At 40.5% G+C, this 14,635-nt stretch overlaps 1 protein-coding gene across 1 annotated transcript in view; it reads left to right on the plus strand.

Moving 5' to 3' along the window:
- Positions 1-14,635, plus strand: part of CTNNA1 (catenin alpha 1) — a 159,656-nt gene that overhangs the window by 121,938 nt on the left and 23,083 nt on the right. The window contains exon 9 of the mRNA XM_014584765.1: positions 4,185-4,277. Within this exon, the coding sequence (XP_014440251.1) occupies positions 4,185-4,277 (93 nt within the window). The remainder of the gene's footprint in view (positions 1-4,184; positions 4,278-14,635) is intronic.

A 14,635-nucleotide genomic window follows, 5' to 3' on the forward strand; every position in this document is an offset into this window, starting at 1 on the left:
GGGGAAGAGACAGGGATAGATGTGTTTGACAGGTTCTGTGCTGTGATCTTCCTGTACTGCCTTCTGTTTCGCTAGGATTACAGGCACACACAGCCATGCCCAGTGTGTTCAGATTGCCAGGGAACAAAACCTGGGCCTCCTGTGCAGCTTCCGTGCTCCCAAGCAATGTTATTATCTATGTGCCCATGGCTAGACCCTGCCCTGTTTCTGGAAAAAATCATTTCACTAGGTGAATTTCAGAGGTGTCATCCCTATGGCCTGCTACTTAGGTCACGTGCCACAGTTTTGAGTTAAAGTTCCTTGTCTCAAGCTCTGCTCACTTTATTCACTTCCAGTCAGATATCAGCTGTTATGAGAATAGGTCATGCATTTATTACCAAAAGCAAAAGGAAATCTTGTCTTCCTATAAAGGTTCCAGAGTAATGAGTAATTGAGCAGCCTGGCCAAATTCAAAACCAGTAGCAGTTACTGCGAGCAGTGGGAAACAACTTGGGTTTGTTCAACTTAAGCAGATCATCAATCCATGTAAAATAGAGGAAAGCAGTCATAATGGGATCTAGATATATATATATATTTTTTTTTTTTTTTTTGGAGAGGTTTTATTATAGGGCACATGCGCTTGTTTCAGAGAGAGACAGAAAGCGAGAAATCACCCCCCCAGGGGGGATGGCCATGCCGCAATTCCTTCTCCTCTTGGGATCTTCCGCATACGCACAGCGTGAGTTTAAGCCACTGGGTCTAGGACTCAAACCACGGTCGACTTCATGGGAGTCTAGCAACATAGCCGTTACACCAACTACTGGTTCCCATAATGGGATTTTTTATAACACAAAGCTTTGTCTAATAAATTTTATGTAAAGATAATCTGTTGTGGAGAAAAGTAGAGCATTACAAACTAGTGGAAAGTTGTGTCATGTACAGATGTCAGATTGGTTGATCTGAGATAGCCTGGCCATGACAGTCTTCCTCAGCGGCTTGGTTGTTAAATGGGATGCTCCTAAAACTGATTTTTTTTTTTCTTAAGGTGTTTTCAAGTTTTTTTGAAATCTAAACTTGGGGACAGACAGAAGTAGTGCAGATCATGATCCCAAAGCTAGGGATTATAGTGTTGGTTTTAGGCCTCTTCTTGGATTAGTAGGAATTGGAGACATTTTGGTTGCTAATGCACAACTGTGGTAAGGAAGATAAAAAAATAATTTATTCTCTGAACAAATCTAAAGATACTGCTTGTTGCTATATGAAGTCTTGGTGCTGCTGAGTCCTCTGTGGAAGTTAACTGCCCTGAATGTTTTTAAGTCTAACTTTAGCCTCTTCTTCAGTCTTAGTATTAATTGCTATCATGGATTTCTAGAGCCCAGATTTTCCACAGAAAGGCATTTAGGAAGTCATCCCTGCCCTCACCCTTCCTTTCCCTGTAGTCAGGCCTGGCACTGGTATATGAGGTTAGCCTCTCTGAGCTATGGTTGAGATGTTGCATTTGCACATTTGTCATTGTTAGAAGTGAGTAGCCCTGTCCCTGGAGGGTGAATTGAAGCTCATTCATCTGGAGAAGACTGTCAGTGACAGGCGCCGCTTCCTCCTCCCAGGCCTTCTGAAACAGGCAGTGTACTCTTGTAGAACATTACCGCTGCAACAGTACATCAGAAGCATTTTTAAGGAACATTTTAAAATAAAGAACAAGTCTTCCATAACCTTTGTTTTGCTAGGCTTTGTTTCATGAAACAGAAAAAATGGTTTAAAGAAGTCAGCCATTTCAGCCTTAGTCATATACCACCTGAGTGTGTCTGATTTAGTATTAGTAAAGAATACTTACATAATCTTTTACTTCTTAAATATTTTTCTAGCCTTTTAAGGATTTATAAAGTAAAGAGAATATAAATTGAAATAAAATTGTATTCATAGTGACTAAAGAGTGAAAGGCAGAATCAGCCACCAGCCATCCAGAAACTAACATTGAACTGAGCTCTGACAAAACCATGGCTGTGGACAGGGCTCACCTGCTTCACCCTGGAGGTCTTTGTTAATCTGCTGATTCAATGATCAGCATCACATTTTTAATTTCATTTTCAGAACTTCTTTTTTAAAAAATTATTTTATTTAACTTAATTAATTTATTCATTTTAATTAGACCAGAGAGGAACAGAGTAAGAGAGAGGATGGTGGGGAGAAGTGAAAAGGCAAGCCACCAGGACTCGAACCAAGGTTGGCCATGTGGGAGTCCAGTGCCCTTAACCACCACCACGCCACCTGCCGGCCCCCAAAATTCTTATGTTTTAAGAAAATTTAGCTGAGGTGGGACCAGCAGTTGGCGTAATGGCTATGTTGCTAGACTCCCATATAGTCGACTGTGGTGTGAGTCCCAGACCTGGTGGCTTAAACTCATGCCGGGCATGTGTGTCTGCGTGTGTGCCCAAGATCCCAAGAGGAGAACATAGGAGAAGGAATTGCAGCATGGCCATCCCCCCTGGGGGGTGATTTAAAAAGAAATGGAAATCTACAATCATCCGTTGATTATCATCCAGAAGAGCAGTACCTATTTGCTTAGGTGCAGTGGACAGCAAGGTAGAATTGTAAGTGTAGGAGAGTATAAATGCTGCTCCTCTATGTGATTTTTGAAGGCCCTATAAACATTGTAGAGATCTGACTTTTTCATTTTCTTACATTTTTATATTAAAATTCCATGTTACTTTTGTTTCTCCTTGTGATTAGGCATTGTGGGATTCAAATAGTTAGCAGTCTTACAGAAAGCTGATAATCCTTGACTGTAACACTACAAACAACAGCAATAATAATGTATAATTTTTCTTGTGCGTCTGTGTGCTTAAGTTGGGTGGAGGAGTGAAAATCAAAGGTTATTGCCATTGCCCTTGTTTACTCTGGCATTTAAATTTCTCAAAAGTGCCTCTGATATTCAGCTGCCTACGCCTTTATCATTCATAACTCAGTTTGCAACTGGGGTAAAGATGTGTCTCAGTACCACATATTCAGTTGGGTCCTGGAATTGCTAATGGAACTGACAAGCCTGTTCATTTATAAATGTAGATACTTGATCACAGCCTTCGCAGTAGCTATAAAGCAGCATTCTCAGTACAGCCAGAGCTTCAGCAAAGGAAGTATGGCACAATTTGGAAAGATAATTTTTGGCTACTTGACTGTTGCATTGAGCTGGTTGGATACAGAGGTAAAGATTTTAGTTCAAATTAAGCAACATCAGTCAGGAAAGAGTCCAGCTCAGTTGTATTTTTGAGTAGCCATTTGAAGGACAGTTTCGCTCTTAACTATGAAACGTCAACGTCATCCTTGCTTCCTTTTTCATTTTTGAGGAGAATGACCTTGGTTTTATCTTGATGGAAAAAAGGGCATCTTTGTGCCCTTTTTATTTTTTCCTTGAAAAATAACCTTGTGTTCAAATAAAATTCATCTTGGTTAACACTAACTATCCATTCACCTGTCAAATGAGAATAGTAACTTAGAATTTTTATTTCCTTCCTTCAAGAATAGCCCTGAAACACATTTTTATTTGAGGACAGCAACAGTTCTTTTCTGGTGACCTTGGTTCCTCAGCTTTCCTCACATTATTGCCCATACTAGGAGAACCTCTTTCTTAAGTTACTGTTCAGTCAGGTTAGAGCCGGTGCAAAACTTTTGAGTTATGGGCCCTGTGATCTTTCAGGGTTCTACTAACTTACAGTGTATTGTGTGTTTTGAGCCTGTGTAGTTGCAGAGTACAGAGTTAAAAAGTGGTTCCGTGGGGAACCAGCAGCTAGCGTAATGGCTATGTCGCTGGATTCCCACGTAGTCGACCACGGTTCGTGTCCCGGACCCGGTGGCTTAAAACTCACGCCGGGCGCGTGTGCGTGCGTGCCCAAGATCCCGAGAGGAGAATGGAGGAGAAGGGATTGCGGTGTGGCCATCCCCCCTGGGGGGTGATTTCTCGCTTTCTGTCTCTATGTCTCTCTCTGTCTGTCTGGCGAGCGCACGCGCCCTACAGTGAAAATCTCTCCAAAAAAAAAAAAAAGTGGTTCCGTGTAAGGAGTAACCAGCCTGTGAGATGTGAAGCACCATTGGTCCTCTTGTCATCTGCTCTGGAAAGGTTAGGGGTGAGGGTATGTACGTGCTTGTTTTCTTTAGCAGTCAAAAGATAAAAATCTTTAAAATTCTTTTTATGTTATTTTCTCTTATAGGTTGCCAACTTGGCCTGTTCCATCTCAAACAATGAAGAAGGTGTAAAACTTGTTCGAATGTCTGCAAGCCAGTTAGAAGCCCTGTGTCCTCAGGTAAAATACAACCAGCAATGTTTATGGTATTGCCAAATGGGATTTTGATTAGAGTAGAGATGAGGTTTATTTCGTTAAGTTTTCTTTTTACTTTTAGGATTTTCTATAGAGGTCTAAGGGACAAATCACTGACGCAGAGCCGATGTAGTTTGGAAAAATTTGTTTAAGTGACATTTCCTCAGGGCATCACATGTTACTCCCTCCTTGACCTTCATTAAAAATGCATAGTGCCCTCCTTTGCTGGAAATGGCGTTGCTGGAAAATGGGGGGGAGTGGTGATTACGGTGCCCAGGCTGCACGCTCCTTGAGGGAGGCCACCTATAACATCTGACAGTCCTTGAACTGTGGCTGTTCCCCACATCCTGAAAGTGTCACAGCTATCCGACACTCCATCTTTTTTTTTTTTTCCCCTTCGTAAAGGCATAGTCTTGTCCTGTCATGATCCTCCTGCTTCAGGCTCCCAGCTGAGACTGCGGGCATGTGCCATTACAACAGGCCTTTAGGTTTGACCAGGAATTGAACCTGGGCCTCCCATGTGGTTCTAACCTGCAGAACACAAAATCTTAGCAGCATATGACACTGCAGCTGTGTCTGTATTCCATCCTACTGACTGGCATTTGGGTCTCTTGTGTTGAAGAGAACCAGATTCTTAAAGCTAGTCCTTTCACCCTAGAATGTCCAAAGTAGCCTTCTGATATACACATTGATACTCTAACTCAGCCGGCTACTGAGAGCTTGACTTATGGGGCCCATTTGGAGATTAGCGATTAGGTCAGGCTAGGCATCTGGTACTCTGGAAAGATTCGAAGCACACACAATGACAAAAGCTTTTTTAAGCACCTGTGTGTTTCTTGCCTCCTGTGAGAGGAGCCGTCTCTGCATGGCCCGATAATCCTTGCCTTACACATGTATTACTAAACAGTGTGAGTGGTGTTTTGGTGGGGCAGGTTGCCTCTCCACTTTCCCAAGTAGAGATTGCTCATGGCACACTCTGAGAACCTCATTCTAGTGTCCCGGCTTATGGAAGTGGCCACAAATGAAGGGAGTAATGGAATGGAGGTGATGGGAATAGAGCTGCGATGTAACCAACTTTAAAATACATTGTGACCATTTTTGGCTCTTTGATATAAATAATCCCCTACACTCAAATTAGGTGCCAAAATAAGGAAAGCTTATGCTGATGGTTATGAATCTAGGACTCTAACTGGTACAGAGGTTAGGACATTCATTCTAATTCCCTGCCATGTGGATTAGTTTGCCAGTGAAAGTTGCTTTGTCTTAATATTAGTGTGAGGGGCCAGTCATGAATCCGCATCACCTGATGGACATTTCCTTGCTCTAATGCAATTACGAAATCTGCCGGTGATTGATAGATATACAGATAGTAAGCGCAGTGGATTTAATCACTGCCTCCAGAAAGTTCATAGATGATTAAGGTGGAGGAAATAAATTTAGAATGGATTTCTAAAGATTTAGCATTCTACTCAAGTTTGCCATTTTACCTTATCAGCACTTTGTTTTTAATGTCTTTGGTCCCTGTTTGATTTTGAAATGCTTGAAAAGTGACAGTGCTTCCATATATCTGCGGAAACATCTAATAACATACACTGATCGCACCTACCAGAAGTATTTATATAAATGATCTTAAACCCCGGGGGGGGGAACATTATGCGGAAGGTCTAGTAGATCCTAATGAAAATGCTGGCCACCTCAGGTACGTGTGGCCCGGCCATCTCACAGAGGTTTGAGTTTGCCATCAGAAAGCTTAATTTTCCCCTCTCCTTTGTAGCTTCATTTCTCCCGAAACAGACCTCAGGCACACTGGGCTTTAGGCAAGCTGCGCCCAGACCACACTTGGTACTAGATATATATTCAGGATTAAAGGCTATTTCTCCAGGTGTGACTGTTCTCCAGCTTCCCACATGGGCCCATTCCCACCCTTGCTATGGTTATATCCTGCCTTTTGTAGGAGTGGCATTGGCAAACTGGGCAGCATCTGCTGCTGTTTTGCAGTGAGGCAGCTGTGGCAACTCCAGCCCATTATTGCCTGATCTCATTATTTTTAAAGAGAAGTCAGCACTTCAGAATTTTCCTATAAAGTCTTCTTTTTTTTTAAGAGAGATTTTTGCTACAGGGCGCTTGCACTCGCCATCTCGGGCAAAACAAAACAAAACAAAACAAGAAATCACCCCACCACCACCACCCCCCTGGAGATGGCCACACCTTTCTCCATTCTCCTCTTAGGATTTTGGACCCATATGTGCATGCACATGTACCCAGTGTGAGTTTTAAGCCATCTAGTCTCAAACTCAAACCATGGTCGACCATGCGGGAGTCCACTGACGTAACCATTTACTCTATCTGCTGGTCCTGCGAAGTCTCAATTTTAAACAATTGGTAACTGAAGTTTTGAAAATCTGTAAAGAATATAAATCAAACTCTCGAAATCTATCTCTGATCTATCCTGGCTCATGTGTTTTGTGCTCCTTCAAGGCAGCTCATCGCTGTCCCTCAGAGGAAGAGATCTGAGATGGCAGAGACTTCTGCTTCCTCTTCAGCTTAATGTGGGCAGTGATCACAGGCGTCAGAGGTCCTAGTTCTGAGGAGAGTCTAGACAGGTTAATTAATCAACAAGTTACTTAACTAGGCTAGTTAACGCAACAGTTTAAGGTAATATTTTAATATACTACAGCACATAGACACACATTTTATTAAAATGCATGTTTCTTTATTGTAAGTGACTGTTGACATCTGTCCACAGTACAGATTCAGATGTTCAGCTCTTCCAGACTGGGTTTTGTGCCTCACATAGAGGCAGCCCTGGCTCCTCTACTGGGAGTGTCTTTTCTGTGGCCCCACCCACAGTTTGGAGTTGATTCCTATAGCTCACTGGTCCTTTCTAGAGAGGAGAAATCACAAATGAAATCACTAGTCCCATTTTTCAGTTCGCCCAATAACCAAGCAACCTTCAAAAATGGAAAAATCCCTTCGAAGGTACTAACTTTTTAACAATTTTAAGTCCAAATATTTGAGATACTAAAGTGGAATTGAAGTAAGCTAATAGTGGCTAAATGTTGTTTCTGAGGGGAAAATGCACCCACAGTTTTGGTGATTTGCTGTTATCACGAGTAGGAAAGAAAGAGGTGTGCTCTCTCTCTGCACTGCCTTTAACTCTGTGACTCTACTGTCTCACTCTTCCCCAGGAACCTGCCTCCCTCAGCACAGACCCTCAGCCTCACAAAGTTTTATAAGGAAAGAGTTTTACAAACTGTTTTCGGGAACCTGTATCCCACATTTCCCAGACATTAGGTCTTACTCATAGATTCCCATGTTTTTATCTATAGTAGCAAATTTAAATATTTCAGTTTTTAAAATTTTCTTGCCTTTGTTCATCATTGTGTGCATACAGGAGATGAGAAGACCCTTCACTAGGTCTGGTTGTGCTACAGACCCCTTCTTCCAGTCCTCCAGCCCACTGGATCTTGGGCATTTGCACACATGGGGATTTGAACAGAGATCATCATGTGGGATCTGACCTGTTGAGTAGAATGTTACTGTTGCATCAAGGAGCATGCCCTAAATATTTCAGATTTTAAATTCAAAACCATTTGGTGCTGGCCAAGAAAAGAAACACAAAAACATAAAAATCAAAACCTTGTTAGCAGCAGGTTTCTGACAATTGAGTCTTTAAAATCTGAGGAGGACATTTCAGAGATACCTCACTTAATATTTTATTTTTCTTAATTCATTATGCAAGAATGAACATTGCTCATTTAAGTTAATACAAAACTGAGATTTTAATAATTCATATAGTATGCTTTAATGCATGGCTTTTCTTGGAAATCTACACAAGGGATGAATTAAGTGTTTGAAGCCACTACTTATCTACATTTCTTCTTTTTATTTTTATACTTCCCATGAACTAAATTAAGAAGTAACTTCTGAAATTGTCCAGTCTTCCTCTTGCCTCTGCTCAAGTTAATCTTCATTCTGCTCCTCCCATTATGCTTGTGGGAACCCTGATCATATTTTCATGGCTGATTACTTGACCAACATCAGCTAAGCACAAGTTAAGGCTGGCCTGGTCTATAGCTGGTGGGAAATAAATATGGCCCTTCAAGGAAAACCTAAGGCATTCTAGACAAGGCAGACCTGGGACATCATCTCTCACTCACCTAGTATTTCTTTTTTTTTTTTTTCTAAATTTTATTTATTTATTTTTATTGCCTGAGAATGCATGTGCGTTGTTAACCAGAGAGGCAGAGAGAGAAAGTACCCACCCTCAATGGGGCATGGCCATTCCCCTCCATTTCTCTGTGTTGTCAGGATGTGGAGCACACACTCACAACACACCCAGTGTATTTTCAAGCCACTGGGGCTAGAATACAACCCATGGTTGGCCATGTGGGATTTGACTCCCTTAACCATTAGACAACAAGGCCAGCCCATACCTATTACCCATACCTATTACTTCTTAATCATAGAACTATCAGCCTTTGAATAACTTTACATTTACACTTGTGGTTTTCTTAAGAAGCAGTTTCACAAAAGAGCTCAAGGGAGACGTACTCCTGACTGAAAGTTTCTCTGAGCCTTTTCTGTGTCCTCTCATTTCTACCTACCTTCCCATACCCAGCCAAGGTCTGCAGTAATAGGCTCCCAGAGACACTGAAGTCTCTTTAAAAGCCGTACATATTGATACTCGTCTGTTGGTTTCCTTTGTTATATAATTTGATTTGTACATTATAAAAATAAATGTTTCTGACTACTTTTTTGGAAAAATCTGTGTTTAATTGGTATTTGTTCTCCTTAAAATATTTAGGAGAATATACCAATTCAATGAGGCTTGTAACTGATAAATTATATCTGGGCCTAGAGTTTGCTTTGTAGGACATTTTAATGATGAATTCAATTTTTTTAATAGATATGATGTTATTCGGGTTATGTGTATTTTTAAGTTTATTTATTCACGTCTTTCCATATGAGAGGCAGAGAGGCACACGCACACAAAGGCATCTCCACAGGCTCTTTATTCATCAGTCCATCCCCAGTCTGAGTTAGTCTGGATTATAGGCACACACTTGCACACTCATGGTGTGCTCAGGAAATTCCCAGGATGTGGGCCATTCATACCACTGCTGCACCACCCCCTGGACCTGTCTGTTTATCCTGTGAGCTTTAGTAATTTGTCTTTGAGTAATTTCTGATCTTTATAATTTTCTTATTTTTACTTGATTTGGGTTTAATTTACCATTTTTCCAGTTTCTAAAGTTGGGAGCTTTCAACTTGACTGAGGACTTTCTTCCTTTTCCAGTTTAAATATTCTGTGATAAAACTTAAACATTTTAATACCACAAATTTCTCTGAAAGCACTGCTTTAGCTGTATCGCACAGGTTTTTATTATGATGTGTTAAATAGCATCGATAGGATTGTCAAGAAAGACCCATAGTGTAAGTGGTTAAGCCCTGTGCATTGGGTGCAGATTCTACGTGACCAACCACAGTTTAAATTCCTGGCTTGGAAAACTTGCCAGGTGTGTGTGTATGTGCACATACTCAATAATCTGACAGGAAAAAGGAATGCAAGAAAAAGGATTGCAGTGCAACCATACCCCATTAGAGGAGTGCTCTCTGCCTCCATCCCACACCCACCAAGTGAGTACATGTGCTCTTTGGCAATAAAAGAAGGAAGGGAGGAGTGTATGAGCAAGCCATGGAGGATGTCTGAGGGGAGAGACTTCGTGCAGAGGGAGCAACAAGTACAAAGGCTTTAATGAAGGCGGTTAGATACCTAACGGAAGTTGATGATGTAGGACTTTGAGACTTTTGCTCTTAGAGAGATGAAAAAACATTGAAGGAATTTGAGTAGAGGAGTGATATGATCTAAGATAGGTTTTAATAGGATCTCTGTGAACGTCTGTGATGAAGGATAGAAGCAGAGAGGTCCCTTAAGACACTGTAAACAGAGTAATGTTCCCTCTGTGCCCCTTGAACTCAGGATTAGTTTGTATTTCTTGCATTGTAAGTGAGAGTAAACTTTTTCTCCTGTTCCTCAGTTGTTTCTACTTCACCTTAGGTAAGCCATGAGTATCTTCCCCATTGTTCTGCTAGCATTTTGGTGTTCTTACTGATTTACCTAATATTATGTGTTTAGTCTATTATATATTTATTTTTAGATTTTATTATTTTTTTAAAGGCAACTTTTTATAATTATTTATTTTATTTTATTCATTCACTCATTTATTTTAATTTGACTGGGGTGGGGGCAGTGAGAAAGCAAGCCACCAGATCTGGTCTGGGACTCGACTTGGTGTTGGCCATGTGGGAGTGTCCAGCACCTTAACCACCATGCCACCTACTGGCCCCTTTATAATTTTTTTAAGAGAGATTTTTGCTATAGGGCATGTGTACTCACTAGAGAGACAGAAAGACAGAAAGCGAGAAATCAGCCCATGAGGGGAGTGGCCACACTGCAATTCTTTCTCCTCCATTCTCCTATTGGGATTTTGGGCACACAAGCACATGTGCGTAGCATGAGTTTTAAGCCACCGGATCCGGGACTTGAATCATCGTTGGCTATGTGGGAGTCCCGTGATGTAACTTATATGCCGTCTGCTGGTCCCAAATGAGAAAATGAACCACTATATATTCAGGATTTGAACCACAGTTGGCCATGTGGGAGTCCAGTGCTTTAACCACCATGTCACCTGCTTGCCCCTATATTTAAATATAGACATAATAATGTCAGATTTATAAGTTGACTTCTCAAATTGTCATTCAGAAATAGAAAATTATTTTCTAGGGAACCAGCAGTTAGCGTAATGGCTATGTCGCTGGACTCCCACGTAGTCGACCACGGTTTGCGTCCAGGACCCGGTGGCTTAAAACTCACGCCGGGCGTGTGTGTGTGCGTGCCCAAGATCCCGAGAGGCGAATAGAGGAGAAGGGATTGCAGCGTGACCATCACCCCTGGGGGGTGATTTCTCACTTTCTGTCTCTGTGTCTCTCACTCTCTGTCTGGCGAGCGCACGCGCCCTATAGCGAAAAATATCTCCCAAAAAAAGTAGAAAATTATTTTCTAAATAATAACAAACTTCTTACATGAGCAAAGATAATCTGCATTAAAAAGTAACTTTTCTCATCTCTTTCTAGCACCTTTTTCTAATTTCTCATTGTATTTCATTAGCTAAAGAGTCATTATGTTATTATTTAGCTGATGGTGACAATAGGTTTTCTAATAATACCTTGATTGTCAAGGCAAATATGATTCTAGAGTTTTACAGCTAAATATTTTGTTGGATGACTATTCACAGTAGTATATTAAGGAAGTATCTTTGCATTCTTGATTTATTAAGAGTCATCACAAATGAGTATTCAGTTTTATTAGATGTAAACAGTTCTGTAAACTGTTTGTAAACCGTTTTATAGTCAAAATGAGAAAGGTGATCTTAGACAAGATATCCCCCCTTCCCCTGTTGTACTGTATGAGATATATTACAGAACAAAGAGAGCATTTTTATCTTTGTAATGGAAAGTTATCTTCTTATTTAAAACGTATAACTAATTCCCTGTCCATGTTACTCTCTTAGGAAACTTTTTTTTCTGGCTAAGTATTTTTTAAAGGTATAGCTCCACCATGATGTATTAGTGAATGAATAAGTTAATTAATGAAGAATGTATCCCACAATGATGAACATACCCAGTAAAAAAGAGAATGGTAAGAAAGAAAAAAGTCAGAAGACTAAGCCTGAAATGTGACCACAGCATAATGTGTGAGAAAGAACAGACATCTTTTCCTTCAAATTGCTGTCCAAACACGAACACTTTGGACAGTGATGGGCTTTGGATAATTCATAAACTGGGGTGACTAATTTCATTCTGCCTATGAATCTATTGATAGTCTACCAGTTCTCAAGTGTGTAGGAAGGAAGAGGCATAGTGGTACCAAACTCGTGGATCTGATTATTTTTCGGTCTGTTATCATCTACAGCTTACTTCCTTGAACACCCTCCAGTACACTGGGAATTATACACATCTGAAATTGTGCATTTTCTATAGCACCTAAAAAACTCATCCCAGCCCCTGTTCTCAGGTTTGCATGCCAGATGTCTCTAGTTTTCTGTCACCCAGATCTCTACTTCATCACTATTGGTTTCCTCTTGTCCTTGCATCCTTTCCAAGTTGCATTGTTATAAACATTTCCAGTAACATTTCATTTCCAATAACCCGTAAGCATCCTTGTACCTAGAAATCTTACTAATTTTTTCAGTTCATTTTCACACTACTTTTGTTACTCATTTACTCAATGGATACATCAAAGGATCTGAATAGACATTTCTCCAAAGAATGTATACTAATGGTCAATGAACACATGAAAGAATATCTGACATCCTTAGCAGTCAGGGAAATGCAAATGAAGTCACTTCATCCTGTAGTATTAACTAGTATTAACAACAGCAACAAAAGGCGAAGTAAGTGTAGTGCAGATGTAGACATTGGAACCCTCATACATGCTGGTGGGAATGTAAAGTAATGTAACTACTTTAGGAAAAAGTAAGGCATGAGCTGGCCTTGCCGCCCAGTGGTTAAGGAAGCTGAATTCCACATGACTAACTGGGGTTTGAATACTGGCCTCTGTGGAAACTCATCCCAGCCCCTGTTCTCAGGTTTGCATGCCAGATGTCTCTAGTTTTCTGTCACCCAGATCTCTACTTCATCACTATTGGTTTCCTCTTGTCCTTGCATCCTTTCCAAGTTGCATTGTTATAAACATTTCCAGTAACATTTCATTTCCAATAACCCGTAAGCATCCTTGTACCTAGAAATCTTACTAATTTTTTCAGTTCATTTTCACACTACTTTTGTTACTCATTTACTCAATGGATACATCAAAGGATCTGAATAGACATTTCTCCAAAGAATGTATACTAATGGTCAATGAACACATGAAAGAATATCTGACATCCTTAGCAGTCAGGGAAATGCAAATGAAGTCACTTCATCCTGTAGTATTAACTAGTATTAACAACAGCAACAAAAGGCGAAGTAAGTGTAGTGCAGATGTAGACATTGGAACCCTCATACATGCTGGTGGGAATGTAAAGTAATGTAACTACTTTAGGAAAAAGTAAGGCATGAGCTGGCCTTGCCGCCCAGTGGTTAAGGAAGCTGAATTCCACATGACTAACTGGGGTTTGAATACTGGCCTCTGTGGCTTGTAAACCACACTCTGCATGTGTGCTGCCCCAACCTCCCAACAAGAATGGAGGGGTAGAGGCAAGGAATTATGGCATCCCTTTTAAGTGGTGCTTTCTTCCTCTCCTTTTCTCTGCTCTCTCTCTCTCTCTGAAGAGCATATATACCCTCTGGCAATTAAAAAGAGAAAAGAAAAAAAGACTTCTTTTAAAAGTTAAATGTAAATTTAGTCATGGTACCTATCAATTCTACTTCATTCCTACAGAAATGAAAACACAGAAGCATGCGTATGACTGTTTATAGCAGCATTATTTATAATAGCCAAAGATTGAAGGCAGTTCTAAGATCCACTAACTGATGAATGGCTAAATCAAATGTAGCCTATTCATAGATAGGGTATTATTCACCAATGAAAAGGAGCACAGCACTGATACATGCTATAACACGAATGGACTTTCAGAACATAATGTCAAATGAAAGAAGCTGGTTATAAAAACCCACGTGATTCCACTTATATGAAATGTCCAGAATAGGTAAATCCATAGAGACAGAAAATGTTAGTGGTTGCCAAAAGGGGAGTTCAGAGAAATGGGAAATGACTGCTAATGAATAAGAGGGTGGGGTGAGTGATTTGGTTTTTGTTTTGAGTGGTGAAAGTGTTCTAAAATTGAATGTGGTAAATGTTGCACAACTCTGGGTATTGTTTAAAGTTTATTTATTCTCAAAAAGGGAGAAAGAACACACTTGACAAGAACTTGACACTACAATTCGCTCCCAGCCTCAGCCAGCCAGCCAGTGGACACACATATGCCTGGTGGGAGGTTTCTGTACATGAACCAGCCACCTTCCCATGTGGGACTGCCTCACAGAGCATCATGTTTGACTGTCCAACCTCATGCGAATATTATTTATAAAATTATTTAACTGCATACTTTAAATGTCTTGTTCTTCCCTGTGAATTATCTCAGTAAAGCCATTTTTAAAAGTTTTTAAAAACTTAACAGGTGATTCACTTTTCTGTGTAGATTTTTATAAGTCGAACATACTTCCATTTACAAAGTAAAACGAGGCCAGCAGGTGGCCCGATAGTCAAGGTGCTAGATTTTCACATGGCTGACCATGATTCAAGTCTTGGATCCTTGAAAATCATGCTGGGTGCACAC

This window comes from Tupaia chinensis, unplaced genomic scaffold (assembly GCF_000334495.1).
Source record: "Tupaia chinensis unplaced genomic scaffold, TupChi_1.0 Scaffold147608_1, whole genome shotgun sequence".
NCBI classification, from domain to species: domain Eukaryota; kingdom Metazoa; phylum Chordata; class Mammalia; order Scandentia; family Tupaiidae; genus Tupaia; species Tupaia belangeri.